The 19,954-nt window shown below is 50.9% G+C and overlaps 1 protein-coding gene across 4 annotated transcripts in view; it reads right to left on the bottom strand.

Annotated features, from left to right (window-relative positions):
- Positions 1–19,954, bottom strand: part of si:ch211-218g4.2 (rho GTPase-activating protein 39) — a 61,728-nt gene that overhangs the window by 4,292 nt on the left and 37,482 nt on the right. The window contains exons 1-8 of one of the 4 annotated variants that reach the window (XM_035382318.1): positions 17,511–17,863; positions 14,906–16,262; positions 10,163–10,787; positions 9,474–9,572; positions 4,386–4,459; positions 3,608–3,807; positions 1,915–2,006; positions 636–805 (exon numbers count right to left, since the gene is read on the bottom strand). In XM_035382318.1, the coding sequence (XP_035238209.1) occupies positions 636–805; positions 1,915–2,006; positions 3,608–3,807; positions 4,386–4,459; positions 9,474–9,572; positions 10,163–10,787; positions 14,906–16,216 (2,571 nt within the window). In that variant the 5' untranslated portion in view covers positions 16,217–16,262; positions 17,511–17,863. Of the gene's footprint in view, positions 1–635; positions 806–1,914; positions 2,007–3,607; positions 3,808–4,385; positions 4,460–9,473; positions 9,573–10,162; positions 10,788–14,905; positions 16,263–16,390; positions 16,816–17,510; positions 17,864–19,954 lie in introns of those variants that run through there. The other 3 variants (XM_035382319.1, XM_035382316.1, XM_035382317.1) reach the window with 3 other exon arrangements.

The raw sequence follows: 19,954 nt of genomic DNA, 5'->3' as shown, positions 1-19,954 counted from the left end.
GGCCCTCTTGTAAAGGAACACACTCCTAACCACTGACCTCTTCAGAGGCATGGCTAGGAACCTCTCATTCATCAGGAAAGCACAGCAGAAAAACAGAGGAGAATCTGATTCCTCTTGCATGTGAGGGTGCCATGAAAGGGGGAAAACCTAAATCAGGTCCTAGACATGTCAGTTTCAAGGGTGAAATGACCCGTACGGGATTCAAAGAACACCGTCCTCACATGTTGACCCCACTACAGGAAATGATGAAACCAGGAGGACAGTGTAGGAATGACTGTTCTGCGCTCACTCTCTGAATGTTCAGCTAAGGTCAGTCAGCCTGCCCTGGTTAATAATGATGATATCTTAGTTTCTGTTTTCCGTGGGCTTTTTCATTGCCACAGTTTGTCTTTGGGCTCACGTTACTACACAGAATGGCACTGAAGTGGCACCCCCACCCTGCATCGACATGACCTGCAGTACAGAGTCTGGGTGTGACTGTACCTGCATATGATTGAATGTGACTGTGTATTGTAACTGAGTATGTATAAGAGTGTGTGTTTATATGTGTGTGTGTTCATGTATATGTGTGTGTGCGAGTGTGTGTGTGTGTCTCTGTGCGAGTGTGTGTGTGTGTGTGTGTTTCTTTCTGTTACCTGCAGGAAGTGGATGAAGTAACACAGCACCAGTCGGCTGAGCTCTGGCAGGGACTGCACCACGCTGATGGCTGCCTCTGGGTCCTCGTAGTTAGTGATGCACTGTCTGTAGAAGCTCTGCGGGATCACAGGCTCCTCCAGCTCACGGTACCACAGCTTCAGCAGGGAGGCTGTAGGCAAGCAGCACGGCACAGTTTAGCACTCAGTTACTCACACACGTGTGCCCACTCCCTCTGCAGCTGCTCTGCGCAGCCACGCCACACAGCTGCCATGGAGGGTTGGGAGCAGCTAGCACGCTTCCCCATTTCACCCCAAAAGAGGACAAAATCTTACATGCTATGTGTGGTCAGGCACTGAGGCCATCTATAAACTAAGCCACACTGTCTGAAAACCCAGATTCCCTTGTCAAGGAATTCCAATGTTTCAGTCACTTATAAGTGCCTTGAGTTATACAGTATGATCTCTACATTTGAATGTATGAAATAGATTTCTTTAAGGTCATTATTAAGTATCACTAACTGGAAAACATTGCTTTGATAATTGATGTGTTTTGCTGGATGTGTCTTTCATGTTTGACAGTTCCAGTGGGAATCTCTGAATGGGGGCAGCAGGAGAACTCATCTGCTACACAAAATCCTTGCTTATGCTTTAGCCGAGCCTGGTTTTGCTTTTCAAATTGCCATGTCCTTTTTAATCTTTCATTTGTATAAATTCATTTGTGGATTTAAGTTGGTAAGATTTTTAAGTTGGTAAAGATGGTATGTGCAATGTATAGTAAAAATGGTTTGAATATAGTGCATCACGAAAAGTTTCATTGTACAAAAAAATAAATAAATAATCATTTAACATATTCTCATACATCAGTGCCATACTGATAGAGCCATTAATCAAAGTCATTGGTAAGAGAGCACTAACATTAATTATGAAGAAGACCAGCAATAATGGAGTAGTAGGACAGAAAGGTAAGTCTGAATTGATGGACCCAATTCCTCTGACTTAATGGCTGTCAGTAGTTTATTAGCCATATATGTTCCATTAAGCAGGGCAGTAAAATATACTTTAAGTACACGGAAGGGCAACGGCATGTCTCATGTTATGATTCATCACTTACAAAAGTAAAAACAATGTCAGACTGAGCAAATGATTAAGCTAATTAAGTATATGAAGCAAAACACACGTGACCCTCCAGGAATTTTCTCTCGGCATGTGTGGGTCTATTTCCACCAGGGAACATTCTATGCCCTGCCTCTTATCTGGACTGTAATCAGAGGTCTCATACCTGGGACATTGGGATCAGACATATTTTCCGGGATTTTCCACTGATCCACCTGCAGTTTCAGTGCATTCACCTCGTCAATGTCTCCTGGCACCCTGCAAGTTACAGCACAGAGCAGACATCAGACAGATGACGGGAGAAAGTGATCCATGGCTATTTGCAGTGGACTCTGCATGTGTTCTATTTAAATACAAGTATCGGAAAAACAATACAAGCAGAAGTTGTTTGGTCAATTACAACATATGGCCACAAGGTGGCACTTGTACTGTACCCCGGCAGTCCAAGCTTCCCATAATGGTAGAATCCATTAGGGGCCCTGTGACCCCAGCAAATACTTGGATAAAATATCCAAGCCCAATTCCTTTTGGTTCCACTAATTAAATTACTGACTGTGTTTCCTGTGTGCAAAGTGCCAGGCAGTGTAGGCTTGCATTTTTACATGGCTGAGGAGATATCAATTACACAGGTCAGCTTGAAAACAAAAATCCGTATCAAAATCCATAAAGGGTCAAAAACAATGAGTGTAATCAGCAAATAATATCTGGAATTCATGCAGTCCAAATTAATTTGCCGGATGTCATTAAAAACTGGCCAGAAATACATTTCCTAGGCCTTATATTAAGCTCGACCATATGGTGCTATCATTTCCTATATTAGACTACGTGCATAATCCTTCACTAAGACAAAAGCAAAGGTTTGTATCTGTGCTCCAAGGTCAGGATTAACAGCAGTTAGTGTTGACAGACATGTTGAGAAAGGCAGAACAGGCCAGTCACTGTAATGCACTTGGATTTCACTGTCAGCCTCGATAAAGCACGATAACCTGGGCCCATGAAGCCCAATGAGAAGAGCAGACAGGGCCGCTACATTCGACCACTACTGTTTATCTTCTCCCTTCCACATGTGGGCCTCTAATTGGACTGCAGGGCATAGAGCATGGGATGGTTTCCATTGTGTTTACACTTGCATGTTTAAAAATAAATGAGAAAACATTTCTCTAATTAGGTTTGGTTTATAGCGGTTTGAGTGTGACCACAAGTGCAGTTTTGTGCAAAGCTATCCATCCGCCCCGATACCAGCTGAGAGAGCAGCTTTGTTGAAAAATGTTTTTCGGGAGATATTAACATTTGTTTGAACTGAAATCGTCTGTTTGGACCACCCAGCTAGCCGATGGTCGAGTGTGAGTTGTGGCACTAGAGAGCGAACACGTTCAGCATTAAAGCCCCTAGGGGTTCAGGAATCAGGACGAGAACAAAACTCCTTGACTGTCTGGGTGCTTGGTCAGGGTGGTAAATAATTAAACCATGGTTTTGGGACATTGGCTGTTTATTTAAGTGATTAGAATGGCTAAAGATTAGAACAAACTGAAACTCAGAAAACCCCACTCTCGCTCTCTGCTTCCTGTCCTGTTATTTAAGAGACACTGATACTAATTGCCATTTTCACACCACTCATAAATCTTCAGTGAAAGAAAGACACTGGAATCACTAATGGGAAGTTATAATTATAACTATGCTGCTGCAGATAAGAAACTCTATGTCTATCGCAATAATCACTGCCTATCACAGCACTCCTTAACTTCCTGCCCCACCCCTGCGGTCACTGCGACCACCACACCTCCCCTGTCATTTAGCCTTGGTTACTATGGTTTCACCCCTTCCGCTGTACCCTTGCCACGTGCAGTCCCCATCCTCACCTGAAGATGCCCTCCGTCTGGGCCCCGCCCAGTGCCAGCACGCACTGCGACAGCTGCACCTGCACCCAGGGCAGCTTCCTGCTGGGGAAGAGCTCGTGCTGCCGCTCCATGATCTCCTCCAGGGCGCTGCCGAACAGCGAGGGCGTCACGATGGCGTTCCTGCCGTGGTCGATCTCCTCCAGGGTGGGCTTCCGAAGGCCCTGCAGGGGGGACACGGGACGGGGGGTGAGGGAGAGGACACGTCATGCGCGTACGCCATGGGGGACGCTGGGGGGTGGGTGGTGGGGGCGGCGTAGACGCAGCCCGTGGGGGTTAAAAATAAAAAGGCAGTAAAATGGCTGGGGACGGCTGTGGAGAGCCTGATTACAGGGTGAGCTGGGCGGAGGGCTGTGCCGAGCTGGCTGTCTGCTGTGCCCCCCACCCCCCCACACTTAACCTGGGGGGGCAGGGCGAGACGCAGGAGCCGCAGACCCACCGGGGGCCCCATGGGGGTCTTCATAACCCCGTGGCCCTTGGCTGGGCTTACAAATTAGTGCCTCTCTCTCTCACAGAGGGACAAACACAGACATCTCTGTAAGAGCCACTCTGATCACTAACACATGTCTGCGCTCCCAGCATGCTCCACTACAGCGCTGTCCTCTCCACAGTCTGGCTCATAATGACAGCGATGTCCAGGGTTCCAGGCTTTTCCCAGATGAGGAACTGTTGTATTTTTTCCCATTCTGCCATGGGGCATAAATTTCCATGACAAACGGAAAGAAGACAAGCTCCAGCTTACCTTTTTACCTCCAGTCACAGCCACTTTCTGCAGCTTGCGGTAGCAGTACTTTGCATATGTGCTGATGGGCAACCCTGTGGATAGGAGAGAGGGGACATACACTGTAACTGCCAAAACCACCGAACCGGAAAACTACCATTATCAGTAGAACACGAGACGTTTCCCAACTCGCACGCCTTAACAATTCACAGGGGTGCGTTTATGAGGCTCCAAGGAAACGCAAACTTTTGGCTCCAGATACTTGTAACTCACGAGTTAAGGGTTAAGTGGAAAAAGCTTCCCAAAACGGGAGCAATTTCTCAGAGATCTAAAAATAGCTTCTAGAAAAGCCCTGATGACACAGAGTGTTTTCTAACATATTTTTTCATGTTGAATTTGAGTTAAGTCAAAGTTCCCATGCTCGAGGACATTTCATTTCTGTTAAACACCTGAAGGGGGTGAACTGAGGAGCATATCCTGTTTCATGTGAATCACTTCGCAGAAATCCAGACTGGGAAGCCTGAAGGTTTTCCTGCAGGGAGCATTCCGGAGGAACCCTGCACAGTCGCCGAAGCCCAGTCTCCCCCGAGATCAAACTCTGAGGGGAGCAGCCTTCCTTCAGTGCCTCAGATGTAACAACACCGCGCCTGTTTGAGCCCCAGGGCGCCGAAGCACAGGCCTGTGTTGGCACTCCATGTTGGTTTTGCCTGGATCTCAAATCCAGTTCTGCACTATCAAATAGAAAGTTCTGGAGAAAAAAGCCCCCAGGATTTATGGTGCACAGGTAATGGCCCAGCACTGAAAGCCTGCTGAAGCCAATCACTCACATTTTTAAAATTCTTAAAGCCAACTGAGCCTAAAAAAAAGAGTACTGTTTCACTTCGATTTCAGCACAAATGCAATGCCTTTCTCTGACCCATATCAGGCTTAATTTCAAACACACGTCATGAATATAAAAGAAGTACTGTTTTCATGGTGAAAACATTTCAGTTTGATCTTTTCCACTGCGCCATTCCTTTTTTTTTTTTTTTTTTTACAATACCAGCATTAATAAATGAATTTAGAGAAAAGGAACAGGAAGCAGCAGGCGGCAGTGACTCAGGACTGTGACAGAACAAACACTCACATTGAAAGAACTTCTGAAGCCACCTGTCACATGGAGGAGAGGAGGAGGAACAATAGGAGCCTCACACTGCCGCTGGCCCCGGCCCCACTCAGCACTCAGCTCCAGGGCCACGGGGCCCAGGAGGCGGCAACGCCCCAAGTTCACACCAGAGCTTCACACCCCGCCGCGCACAGCTGTGCAGCAAATGGCCAACGCCTCGCCGAGCGACCTGCGGGAGGTCACGGGCAGAGCTCGCACTGAGCGCGCCCAGTCCTGGCCCAGCCCAGAGCGCGCAGTCCACATGGACACAGACACGGCCACGCGGTCACGCTGGTCCACAGCCCCACCCTCCCTGTCCAACGCCGTGCTCAACGAGCCCAAAGCTGCCGTTCGACCCAAATCTGATGTTTTTAATTCTTTTTTTTTTACAATTGTTTCCATTGTCTTATCAAACATCTCATATTGGGGTTTTCCAGACATTTCCGTGAGGATCAGCTCGAAGGCAAAGAAACAGAAACCTAGTTGGATGTAGAAGGGGATTCTGAAGCTCATGATATTGGCATATGTCCTCACAAACACAGCATGTCAGAGCATTCCCACCAGCTGAAGCACACAGGCTGGCAGGCATCAGGCACACTGGCCTCTCGACCAGCCCAGCGCAGCAGACACCGCGCAAGCTCCTCAGGGCGGACGCAGGTTCACCTCCGCGCTGCGCTACGCGCTGTAGCGCTCCCGGCTGCATTCCGGAGGCTTCCGGCGCCGCGCCCCGGGGTGGAAGGGAGGCGCGCGGGTCAGGGCGCGGACCCCGCCGAGCGAGGGGGAGCGCCGAGGAGGGCCCGCTCGCTGGCCGACGCTGCCGTAATCAGCGCTAATAAGCGCTAACAGATGTTTCCCCACGCTGAGCGCTGAGAGACAGACTGCTCATAAATCCTCCACAGGGGGAGGGAGAGAGAGAGAGAGACATAAACTCATCAGAGTGAGGGTGCCTGTCTCACGGTGTGTGCAGTCTGGATTTACAGTGCTCTTCAGCGGGGGGGGGCGCTGCATGCAGGCCCTCCCTGGGGGGCCTGGGCTACGACATCATCTTTTTCCACAAACACTTCCCGCGTATGTATTCTGGCCTGGTAGAACTCCCATGCTGCCTCACCGCCATGCCGCAGTCACCCCAGCGCAGGTGCGAACAGGAAGAGTCGCCTGAAGAGCGCGGTTCTGTGGAATCCGGGAAAGGCCCGCGAGCCGGCCGGGCTTTTATTGCCGCGTCCCGCGGAGTGGGCCAAATCCCCGCGGAATGTCACAACAACCCAAAACAGGCAGGGAGAGGGAAGGGTCCTTCAAAGAGAGGACGGGGGAGAGGGGTGTTGAAAACAGGCCAATAAAAGAGCATCAGAGATTCGCTTCTCAACGCCCTCTTTTATTGGAACAGCGCCGCCCCCTTCTCAGCACCAAACGCAGCGTGAGTGTGCTGATGTGTCTAATGAGATAAAACGCCGCGCCGAGCAGGGAGAGAGGAGAAACACAAGCACCCCCCCCCCACCCCTCCACTCGCCCCCTCCCCCTCCCCCTCTCCCATATTTGCATACAAATGGGCGGTGTTGTAATGGCTGGGGTTTTAATCCTCCGGCTCTGAGCCCACACAAAAGGGGCCGCTTTGCAATCCCTGGCTGGGGGCTTAAGCGGGGGAATGTTTTTCCCAAGCTGCCCACCTCGGCCGACACAATGCCCCTCTGCCCACGCCGCGTCGGCCCGTCTGAGAGCGGAGGCGGACCCATTGTCCGCCGCACGCTCTCCAAACGCCGCGCGGAGGGCAGCGGCTCGCGCGAAGCCCCTCCCCCCCCTCTCCTCCTCTAACGGCGCGCTCAGGATCTGAGGCCTCAAGCTGGCGCCCGCACAATGCCTCTCCACCCTCGGGGGGCTCCCTGCCCCCGAAAAACAGCAGCTGGGCCGGGCACCGTGGTGCCATCCCTCATGCCCGCTGGACGTCCCCCTCGCCTCCCTCCAACTCTCACGTGTCCAAAACGGTACCCGCAAAGCGCCTCAGGCCCCCGGCCCCGCCCTTTGATTAATAGCTATGAGAACCCCTAACCCCCACAAACACTGCTTTTGTCCTGCATTTTGACTGAAATCCCAGCCCTAGGAGAACCAGTGCAATGTAGGAGTGATCGCATGACACTGGGTCACCAAGCGCAGTCACATTCCCATAAAGAGGGCTCCGCGGCCTCCGGTCTCCGTCCAACACTGGCTCTTCTGTCCTGCGGCCCGGCCAGTGGGAGGCCTGGGTCTGGCCTCTGCCGTTTTACACCCAGTGACTCAACAGCTCTTCCCGGTGATCGTCCGGAGCATTCCTCTCAAAGGCTGGCGAGAGCTCCCGATCGCTCCTTAATTGTGTTTATTTCCTCTACAATGCGGGCGCTGACGCATGGTGTGAAGGTCTCCCTGATGTGGTCGCTGACGCAGGGGGTACGTAACAGGCTATGGGTTAGCCGCTCTGGCGCTTTGGGTTTCAGTACACTGGGGAGGATTCTGGGATATAGGCCATATCTACACTGGTGGTGGCAATGTGAGACCACTGAGTGGGTGAGGGCTGGTGATTCACGAGCCTGCCAGCCTATGGGCTGACCCCATGCTCTCACGCACACTCGCAAACACAGACGTTAACAAGCCCCAGTCATACATGTACAAATGCACAGCCAATCTGACTCCAACAGACCTTATGCATGTGTGTAATCACATATACAAACACACATACACACACACACACCTGCTCTTAAATCCACAAATGCAACAACAGCGCAGCATCAAACAAGATTATTACTAAGTTTCTCTGAAATGCTGTCTATTGTTCTTTTGCATAATGTATTTTGCATTAACATAGCCAATTATTTCAAACCATAGACAATAGATTTCAATGCAAATACAGTCCAGCAGGTCTTACTGGCAGACCCTTCTAAAAATACTTTTTTACAAACCCTGAACAGTGGGGAAGTGCCTTATTCTTGGCTCTGTTGGCCGTTCAATCCCAACTTGTTTCTTCAGAGCCAGTTATAGCTCCTGATAGGAAGGCTACAGTGAATGGGGTCCCTGTGTGCGTCTGGCCTACAGGCTAATTAATATGCGTCTCTATTGAAACTCTCCAATTATCGGCCTACAGCTTTTTTTTTTTTTTTGGAACCTTCCGACTTGAAAAGAGTTCATTGTGCACAAGCTCCGAATGAAAGGGCCCAGAACACAAAAACAACTGGTGCGCCCAGCTCTCGGCACGGCTGCCAGGCGCTTTGGGAGTGGCGTTGTTTACCCCGCTCCACAAAGTACCCTGAATAGGGCATCACGCTGGAGGCCCTGAATTTCTGCCTTTCTCCAGCTCCCCCCCTCTCTCTCTCCCTCTTCCAGGCAGGTAGGGCGCTGGGCCAGGGAAGCGTGGGACTGGTAGACTGTCACGCTGCCTGAACTAATCGCTGCGCGCTAACCGTGACACGCCGCTGAAAAGAGCCAGAGGACCAACGCGGCCAGAGACGCCCGCTTGTGCCGCTCGACCTCCCTGGCAGGTCCGCTGCTTGGCCATGTTCGGCTGCCACCACCATAGAACGCTTTAATGGATCTCTCTTGGCTCTAAGGCCAGCCAAGGGGGCCAAAGTTTACACCACAGCTAACTGCTCTCGGCGTTCTAATCCCTGCTTGTTGCGTCTGACCTGCCCCGCCTTCAAGATCACAGCAGAACTGCTGAGGTAGAGGCTGAGTGGACAAACCAAGCTAAAGACAGACAAAGCTTTATTCTGAATCGGTCAGGCAATTCAATGAATTAAACTGCAGCAGACAGGAGGACTGGATCGCTCCTACATCAGACAGGGCAAATTACCCACCTCCAAATAAAATGGCCATACCTCTGAGTGACTGCTTATATAATTCTGCTGCCTGCTATTGTTCTGCCCTTGTGTGCAGTAAACGGTGTGAAGGCCAGTTGGGACTTTAGTACCCACTTGACGCTAAGCAAGAGAAGTGAAACTCACCCTCATCTTCTTCCTCTTCATTGTTCTGTTTCCTCTTCTTCCTGGACTTTGAGTTCTTCTTGTTCTTCATGTCCTGTTGCTCCATTATGTGTTGCATTACTGCATTAAAACAAAAACAAAAAGGCCTCGTCTAAAGATCATCTCCAATCACAGCAAAATAACTCTGCGCTGTTGTTCCGCTCACCATGACATTTCACCTCAAATTTTTTTCCTCATTATTTTTCTCACTTTTCCAATTTGGCATCCTGTTTTACTTGGAAAAGAGCCATGGTATATTTAGCATTAAAACTAATATTCATTTGTTGTTTTTTGGGGGGGGAGGTAGGGTGGAGGGGATACTAGAAGCATGAACCTCTAAAATTACCATTGTCTCAGGAAACATATTTTTAAAGGAAAACAGCTGAGAAAAACAGGCATAGGAAAACACACACATGCGCATGCGCTCCTGCGCACACACACAAAAACACGGGTTGAAATGCACACATGTGCGCTCCTGTGTACACACAAAAACACATGAAGGAAAGCACAAAGACACATGCGCTCGTGCACACACACACACGAAGATGCATGTACTCCTGCGTACACACACACAAACACGCATGACGCTCGTGCGTACACACACAAACACCCGTGTTGAAACGCACACGCACGTGCACGTGCACGTGCAGAGAAGAGAGAAGCGCACCCACCGTCAGGCTCAGACTCACTTTTCTTGTCGTGGCCGGGCTCCAGGTGCCTCTGGATGTAGCCCTCCAGGTAGCGGCGGAACTTGGGCGAGGGGGAGAAGAAGGCCAGGCTGATGGCCATCAGCTCCCAGCCGGCGGCCAGGCTGCGCAGGCTCAGGTTGTCGGTGGTCTGCCGCACCAGCTGCACGTACAGCTCGTCCCGCAGCCCCTGCATGCTCCAGCACTTGGTGACGATGAGCAGGGCCACGTGCCGCCGGTCCAGCCGGGCCTGCCGGTCGCCCATGTAGGCCTGCACCAGCTTGAACATCTCGCAGGCCTCCTTCTTGACGGCGCGGTCGCTGGTGATCAGCATGGGCTTCTTGATGGAGCCCCGGTTCCAGGACAGCATGTTGGCGATGGACACGCGGCGGCGGAAGATGCCCTGCGTGTGCATGTTCAGGTTCTTGCTGGCCCAGTCCGCCATGTTGATGTCGGGAGGCGGCTTGCACAGGGTGGCGTAGGGGAACTGGTACCCCCCTCCCCCCGCGCCCGCGGTGCCGGCGTGGTGGGAGCCCAGCGTGCCGCTTCGCACGGTGCCGCCAGCCTGAGACCCGTTATCCAACTGACCCTTGGATTCCAGTGTTCCTGCCTGCGGGGGAGAGGGAGTGAGGTCAGGAGAAGAGGAGGGCACTGGAGGGAAGAGGGGAGCAGGACAGCAAGGGAGCAGAGAACAGGGAGAGAACCTGGAGGAGGAAGAAAAGGGGAAGAGGAGAGAGGGAAGAGGGAGGAGGGATAGAGAGAAAGCAGAAAAGGGGGGAGGAATGTAATAGGGAGAAGAGTGATAACAGTGACAGGCCGAGAAGAGAGGGAAAAGACTGAGGGAATGAAAGAGGGACAAAGGCAGAGAGGGAGGACAGAAAGAGTAAGAAGGGAGAGATGAGAGTGGGAGAAAGGTGAAAGAGAAAAAGAGGGATAGAGGAAGAGAGGGGAGAGGGAGCGCTAGTCTAGATGGCTGTTTGCAGTATCAGTTCAGTCATTTTTAGCTTGTGGCACCTGGAAACACTCACACAGAACTCAGTCCTCAGGCAGGTGACCCAATATGGAAATAAACGCTCCTTCCCCTCCCTGCCTCTGTCTAAATGACTGGTAATGCTACTCTATGGAAAAAAAATAACAATTCATCTACGCGTGTAAATCTAATAAAGACCGTGTTTTTTGACCCAAATGGGATTTTGGTACATGACACAATGTTGTTGTTGTGGCAACATCCGCCTGGAAATAGCTGTAATCAAGTTAATGTAATAAGAAGCATAAGAACTATGCCCTCGAAAGGGAGATATTTTATAACTTGAGTTACTTAACAGAAGCGTTATAGGCCTTTAGAAAGGAAAAAACATAAATAAAGGCATACAGCTCTACAACCAGTTAAAAAAACAAACAAAAAAACAGACAGGATCACAACATGCAGATAGCAATGTTTCCAATGTTTGTTTGGAAAAATGTTTCACATCTACATTTAACAAACAGGTTATGTAGTGGGTTGCACCATATAATGATCAAATAAATAGCATATATGATCAATTATATAAGATCAATTTTACCATTTCCAAATATCTTGTTCCCTTAAGATGTTGTAATTCCTCTGTGGACTTACGGAAAATATCTCTAAATGCTTTTGAGCTAACAAGGGCACGCTACAATCTTGGCCCTAAGAAGCTGAATATATATCAGAATGTATTATTTACAGACTCCAACAGGCTCCATGTGAAGGGTTAGTTGATGGGGAAATACCAGCAGTAGAAGGATAAAATGTATGAGAGCTGAGTTTCACAGGGCTCATTAAGTGTCTAATTAAGCAGGGCCCATCCAGGGAATTACAAGCTGTCAAGCGAGCATCTGAGGACAAGATTAGGACTTTCTGGCTTTGTCATGCTAGAATTAATCTGATTGCTGCATAACCGCAACCCGCCCCCGCCCAGTCCCGTCTGCTCGCCCTGCCCTCCCGGTTCGTAAATCCCTTCCCACAATGCAGGGTTCTCCAGGCGCGGCCGGGCCATATGGGCCTCAGCATTCCGTCTTCCTGACTGGCTGGGGTGGCACTGCGGAGCTCTGCCACGGCCTGGCACCGGCCCCACTTCCTGGGCTGCGGGCGGGTACGAGGGCCAGTCACGCCCCGGCGACACGTTTTGGGCGGCCGACAGGAGCGGAGACCGCGCTCTCAGGAAGGCTCGCCTTGCTCAGGCCTGTCAGTCATGGTCCAGGGTCGGGACCCCGTCCTGTAGCATTCATGCCACATTAACTACAAGTGCTTTCAAACGGCTACCTTCATAATGTGTCTTTTTCTGGGCAGCTCTGCTCAACAATGACTTTTTAAATGCCATCGTTAGCTACTTGTTCGTTTGAGTTCTCGCTGCAGCCACAGTGAAGCGATTTCGCGGCGGCGTTCTTAAAGCTACAATTTCAAGGGCGTTCTGCACTTTCCCCTCTGAGGAAGATCCGGCCAAGTCACTCACGAACCTGACGAGGGCAAATGACAGGGCTCAGCGCAACTCCGCCGTGCTCGCACGTGTGTTTAAATACTGCTGCCCCCCTCCGAACCACGTCCGCCGCATCCATCCACAAACAAAACCTCTCCATGTGTTTCCCATCTGTTCAAAACGAAGCCGTTTGCGTCGTTTTTAAAATTCAAGTGTACATTACATTACATTTATTTGGCAGAAGCTTTTATCCAAAGCGACGTACAAAAAGTGCAAGTCCAACGGCCAGCGTCTCTGTTTGCACCATATGTTAGCGTGGGGTTTGGGCGAGTCACTCCTCCATCCACTGGCTACGTGAGCATGTTTCAGCCTTGGGTAGTGACCCTGAGCACCCAGACCTTCAGCTTTTCCCTGTTCGCTGAAGTAAACATCCAAACTGAAATGGCCAACAAACAGGACCACATTCTTATTGTGTGAAACACGCCAAGGCGCTTCACAAAGTAGGTACTTTCCTGAGTTTTCATGATGGGTAAAGAAAATGTTTCCCAATAAAAGGACTCCTGGACCTAAGCCAATGATTTTATTAAGCCCAGGAAAAAAAGAGAAAGCTTATTTAAAAGTCCACAATGGAGTCTGAAAAGAGATCAGCTTACGTTCCAGTTATTAATCAAAATGAGCCAACTGGGAGAGCAGATAGAGCAGCATCCAAACTGACCCTACTTCAAGCAAGTGTGGGAAAATAAACATCCAGTATAAATGGAGTGAGTCACCATTACAGAGTTACCTGGAGAAACACTTTAATGCAGAACCATTTGCTCTTCACAAGTTGGTGTCCTGACCCTGATTGATTAAACTAAGACAAGACACTGCACTAGTGATAAAAAGCACAGCTCTCTCTCCCCCTGTCTTCACAATCCTACCTAGTTCTCTCTCTCTTTCAACACAGCTGGCTATCACCATGAGAAGTCTGCCTGCACTCCAAACTGGTAAGGTCATATCTAGCAATTTCAGAAGAGTAGCAGTACTGCAAGAATCAAACATTCCAAAAACAGCACAATCGCATTCCTGAAACCCTGGGACCAAGCTTTGAGCTGACTGGGTATAGAAGCTGAATTTCAGTACTCACCCAATTCCAGCACTGAAGCTGACCTACTTGCCGTGCCTCTCAGTGAAAGCTCTTCCCATTGGCCTAGACTTGCATTTCCCTGGGACAAAATTCTTCCAAGGCCAATAAATCCACCAGACCCCGCTATTATCGACTTGCTCTGACACCGAAGAACGGCAGAGGGACTCTGTCCTGCGTCTCAGCCGCACGTTTCCCCTGAGAGATCAATTACACTGCAGACTGCATCTGCACAGCCAGGCAACACCTTGTGTATAGAGCCTTCGCCCCCATCAAAGTTCCTGCCTGTTTCATGTTTATTTTCCTGTCTACCGCAAACGTATAATCAGACTGGATGACTTGTCGTTCGCAGTGTATTTAAATCCCTTTCCGAGCTTGGGCCTCGCAATTATGGGGGTGGTTGCGGCAATGATAAAACCCTCTCACAGAATCGACTCCCAGGGTATGAATAACCACTTGCGCAGAAGGACTGAAATTAAAACGAAATACATACACTTTATTTACCGATACATAAATAAAGTTTAAATGTATTGATTAAAGCTGCTCAAAACCTATTGGGACTACAGTACCCCCGGCTAGCAATATACACCCGGCAACATAAATCGAAAGCTTTTAATAAAGCAAAAAAAAAAACTGTTATACAAGTAAAATGTAAATGTTAGCGCCGAGCGAGGCTCTGAAGTAAGTGCCTTTGCCTTTCCTGCTCTGACTCTGGCAACAGGAAGCCCAGTGCGGGCAGCTTCATTCTGCATTGTTTCTGCAGAGACAGGACGGAGACACTTTTTTAGGAGGGGGATTGGGAGAGGGAGGAGAATCAGAAAGAAGAATGCAGGCTATTCTGTACCATGGGATCTAAGGCTTCTTTTCAGTGGCATCCATATTGGACCATTTCCACACAAACTTTAAGAGAAAAAATAAAATACATCTCTGATTGGGAGCACAGTCTTTGTTCTAAAAAACAGACATGTGAACAGCTTTTTACTGAGGCGGATGGACAGTCCCAGGCCACAGTGCACAGTCCAGCTGACCTGCAGTGTAATGGACGCTCACATGAGACTGGGAGCAGTGAGACTGCCTGTACTGGCTGACAGCATACACAAAAATGAGCACACGTGGCCACACACAGACACACACACACACACACACACACAGAGGCGAGGGGTGTACCTGGGAAGGGGACCTGGGAGGCTCGGGGGAGGACAGGCTTATCTGGCTGGTTACGCTTTTTTCGAGGGAGTCCACCTTCTCGTAGGTCCGTTTCTGCCTGCCCATCCCTTCGGACGCCAGGGGAGAGAGGGGCACGTCGCCGTGGTTACCGGCCCGGTGCAGGGAGCGGTTGCTGGCGGAGAGGTCCTCGCGCGAGCCCCCGCGGCTGCCCCCGCCGCGCCCCGCGTACTTCTTGAGGGAGTCCAGCGGGGAGCGCGCTCGGGGGATGGAGTTCTCGGACATCTCGGTGTCCAGGCTGGCCTTGCTCCCCCGCACGGTGTTGGAGCGGCTGACCACGGCCCGCATCTCCGCCATCAGCTTCTCGTTGAGGGCGTTGAGCTCCCCGCTGCTGCCCACCGAGCCGGGCCGGCCCTGTCCCGCCATCTGCCGGCGGCGGTTTTTGCGGCGCAGGCTGGGCGAGGGGCCCGTGGAGTAGCCCGAGTCCTGGTAGTTGACGGTGGCGGCGGCCGGGTACTCCTGGGAGGCCAGGCTGTTCTGCCGGCTGTGCCGCGCCTCGATGCTCTTCAGCACGTTGGCCTCCAGCATCCTCCAGGACTGCTTCTTTTCCAGCGCCACCTCCTTCTGCGGGGTCTTGGCGGGGCCCGGCGGGAGCTCGGCCGGGGCGGGGGAGCCCGGCAGGGCGCCCGGTTTGGAGGCGCCGGGGTCCACGTTGACCATGTGCTTGATGCATTCCCGACCGGCGGGGCTGTACTCGGTGGCGGAGGGGGTCCTCTTGTGCTTGGAGCTGAGGTGGGAGGGGGGGTACTGCAGCAGTTTGGGCTGCTGCTGCCCCTGTTTCTGCAGGCTGTGGGTGGGGGTGAAGTGGGCCGGGGAGGGCCGGCTCGCGACGTGCGCTCCCTCCACCTCCATCTCCACCGGGGGCTCGTCGTAGATGGGCGACTCCATGGGCGGCTCGTCGTAGATGGGCGGCGTGGCGCCGTACTGGGGCGACGAGGGCCGGGAGGAGCTGGCCTGGGGGCGGAGAGGGGCCTGGTAGGCGGGACCGGACGGAGAGCTGCCGCTGCTGGGCATCACCAAGCAGAAGTTTCCGTTATCCGCCTTCTTCAGGTGGAGCGCCTGCCTGGAGTCCACGGGCGCCGCCATCTTTCCAGAAGGGGTGGCTTTGTCGGCCTGACCCGGGTACACGTAGCCCCCCACCGGACGGCTGCCAGGAGAGTTCGCAGTGCTGCCGTTCTTTTGGTGGGCGAGCTGCAGGGCACTAGTGGGTCCCGCTGCCTGGTTCCTGCCAATGCTGTTGACCTTCACCAACATGGCTGCCTTCGACCCAGGAGCTGGCTGCCATCTCTGTGCGGGTTCCCTGTACGAGACAAAAACGGGCATTAACTGATCCGCTTAATCCCAAATACTATCGCATTTCTGTCAGTTGGAAAAATGTGACATTTTTAAAAGCTTACTTGTCCATATCTTACAGAGGAGAATGCATACCTAGCATTCCAAACCGGGGGAAAAAAGTCCTGCGAGTCTTTCAATGCTCTGACCTAGGTTTTTCCTTTTTTAAACAAAAGCCTTTAAATAGCAGTTGGTCAAAGTAATTAAAGACGCAGCCACTTCTGTTTAAGGCACAAAGCGACCAACAAAAACCTGCTGCCCCGACTCTGCATTGCAGCAACTTAAAGATCTTCTATTCCTTTCCAATGGAGGCAGGTACTAAACTGTCCTGTTTTTTTTTCCAGAACGAGGCAGTGGCAGGGCTGTCAAAGCTGACCAGGGAAAACAAAGTGCATTTTTCGAGAGACGGTACCACAGTGCAGTAAAAAGAGGACACCCTTCCGGAGTTCCTGTTTTCACTACTCATGAACTGGATTTTCCAGGACAGAGTACCGTGTTTGTAGGAGAAACACAACAGGAAACATGGTACAGTGTGTTCAGCAAAGGTCAAAACGCAGGGACGCAAAAACAGGAATTTAAGCGGCTTCATTTCAGAACCATTCTCTCGGGAAAAAGCCACCTAAGCTGAACCCCGGAATGCTCCGGGTTAAATTTGGGCTCTTTTCTCAGAGGAGAGTGGGATTAAAACCATTAATTCACCATTCAACCACTGCCGAGGTTTCCCCATCGGTGACTTGGCTAAGTTCGAATTTTAGAACAGTAATCACAATTATTACCATAAATCTGTTGGGGAAGTTTGCACAATACTGAAAGTCTGGCAACTGTGTTCTGTGTCTCATTCCTGTGTGAAGCTTCACTTCGTTCATCAACTCTTCACCAGACACAGCAACAGCTTCTGGGAAAAGCTAGCCCTGAAATGCCTATATTTTCATCACAACTACAATCCACTTTCACGCATTCAGAATCCACTACAGAGATGGACACTGTGTCTTCAAAGCTACCCCAGGAACGGGTGTCATCATGCCTCGATTCGACCCCAGCACTGACAATAAAAAACAGAGCTCCTCAACACTTTAAACGGTTTCCAGCAACAGCACAAAAGCCATCCCTTCAGATAAGCCGTCATATCCAGCGCTTGATCCAAGGGCAAAAGTGTACAAATCATGCGACCACCTGAAAAGCCCCCTTTATTCTGAAAAGATCTGAGTGTACTTACCCCCCCTTGCTCCCCCATGGCGGGCCAGTAAGGCACTGATGAAAGCTCTGGGTTCCTCCTGTCGGCTCAGGAGCATTAATAAAGTGATACCAAATAAAACAAAACCAAAGACCCTGAACAGGAGCTTCCCTGCCCAGCTATTTTTAAAGTGTGCCTGAATTCGATTGGCTCATTACTCACAGGTCCTGGTGTGCCACCCGCCCAAAGACAAAAGGACTCGCTGCTTTTAATTGCAGACTGCCACCAGCGCCTAGATGCAATTGTGGAGTTTTGAGAAGAAGGAGAAAAAGGCGGAGGCTGCTTCAGTTTTCCCAGTTACGGTAGCAGGAATGCAGGCCCTGCAACCCCCCCCCCCCCGCCCCCCCCGTACACACACCCCTCCTCCGCCCCCGTCGCCTTCTGCCACTGCGCACTGACTTTCAGCATGTGAAACAATACAGCAACAACGCCCTTGAGGCCTGCACTCCACACTGACCCGCAGTTACTTCCTCTTCCTCTCCCTTTCCCTGCCTCCCTCCCTCCTCTTTTTCTCTCATGCTCCGTCTTTCTCTCTGTCTCTCTCTCTCTCCTCACATTATGATCAGAGCCATCCATTGTGGCTCCTATCACACGGCTTCAAATGTCAACAATCTTTTCGAACTGCTAAGGAAACACGGTGCCTGGCCAATAAACAACTGGGTCGAGAGGACGGACGATGGCCCGCAGAACACTATCTACCAGGAACAGTGTGGAATGAGTCCAGACGTGGCAGCACAACAATTCACTTGTTTACGCCATGCACTTAAAACAGAAAGCGGCTCGTAGTACTAGATAACAGCACATTGTGAAGTTTCCCCCACTCCGCACTGCAAATAAGGTTCTTAATGCCAGCTGTGTTGGCTTTTACACAAAAGTGTGATATTCATAAATGTGTTCCACTGGGAAGGGCAAATAATCAGGGCTCTAAAGTTGAGAGCCAGGTGTGCTTAAAAACTTTACATATCGTAGAGAAGGATTGGACTCTTGTAAGAGGTAACCTCTACACAGGCACTAACGGTATTGACACTCACAACTGACACAAACCCCTCCCTGACATACAGAGAGACCCATGTGTATACGTGTCTGGAACACAAACAGGAACGCCACAGCCATTCAGAGTGTGGTTCAAATTCCCACACCGGCTGTGCTCATGTTCCTGATGCAGGCTGTTGCTGTGTGAGCGCAGGCACTGGATGCTGGGAGAGGGGCCACGGCCCCGTCTGTGAGGGGGTCCTGGGGGAGGCTCCGTTAGAAGGTTCAAAGGACGTCTCTCGCAGCACAAACAGGAAATACCACCACAGCATTCACATCGACGAGAGGCAGAGAAGGGCTACGCGGCCGATGCAGCCCAGATTGGGGAACACAAATAAACATGTCCTCCGTACATATGGATGTAGTCTCTCTCACAGACACCCACACACAAACACACACACACAGAATACATAATGCGACAAAGTGCATTATAAAACCATCCATCTGCAACAGTACTTTTCCACCAGCATAGAAAATTCTCCAACACAAGCCCGCATCATGCAAGCCTTTGAGCTCAGAAAGAATGTCTCATGAACCAAAATATTACAAACCACTCCATGTGCCAGTAATGACTACCACAAGACATGTTACAATGGAAAATGGAGCAAAGAAACAAGATCAACCTGATGATATCTTTAGCAGAAGGACAGAAGGCTTTGATATATAAATGTATATATAGAGACGGAGAGAGAGGGGAAAAACAGAGCAAGCTGTGGGGGTGAGCGTCCTGCAGGATTATGATTGGATGGTCAGGAGGTATCAGCAGGATTCTCATTTGACTGTCGGGTTCCTTCTGGGGATGTCACACCTGCAGGGCAGAACAACCGAAGAAAACTCGCACACGTGCAAATGCACACGCTGCGTAATCAAAATCCTCAGCTTCTTTTAATCAATGGAGGCATTCCGCGAGGAGGTGAAAATGAAGAGACGGAAGCAGAGGAGACGGAGCAGGTCCTCAGCCCGCTGCACGTGGGACGTGAGCGCATGAAGTCAGCTCCTCTTCTGTGGGAGCGGCTCTTCCTGGGATGAGCTCACAGCTCTGATATATAACAGGAAGGTGTAGGTCAGTCTTTCCCATATTGTGAGGCTGGGGGGTTAAGACAGGAGCAGAGCCCTGGTGGCCCCCGATCCTGTAACGATCTACAAATGACTATCGTCTTTCTCCGTGGACTTCCTGTGTGGAGGAGTGCCCTGCTCCCTCTGGCCACAAAAACATTTCTGCGGTGGCGCTGTCAGACCGATACAGTGCATCATCCTGCCACTTCCTCTGCCTCACACACTTCTCCCTGGACTTCCTGTGCAGGGGAGCACACAGATACGCTGGCCAGACACCTTCCTCAAACCTTCAGACAGCTGCACACTCCTCTTTGTTTCCTGATTACATCATCAGACCA

The sequence above is a fragment of the Anguilla anguilla genome, chromosome 11, assembly GCF_013347855.1.
Source record: "Anguilla anguilla isolate fAngAng1 chromosome 11, fAngAng1.pri, whole genome shotgun sequence".
NCBI classification, from domain to species: Eukaryota; Metazoa; Chordata; class Actinopteri; order Anguilliformes; family Anguillidae; genus Anguilla; species Anguilla anguilla.
The sequence above is the reverse complement of the archived record's forward strand: the minus strand, read 5'-3'. Positions and strand labels throughout refer to the sequence as shown.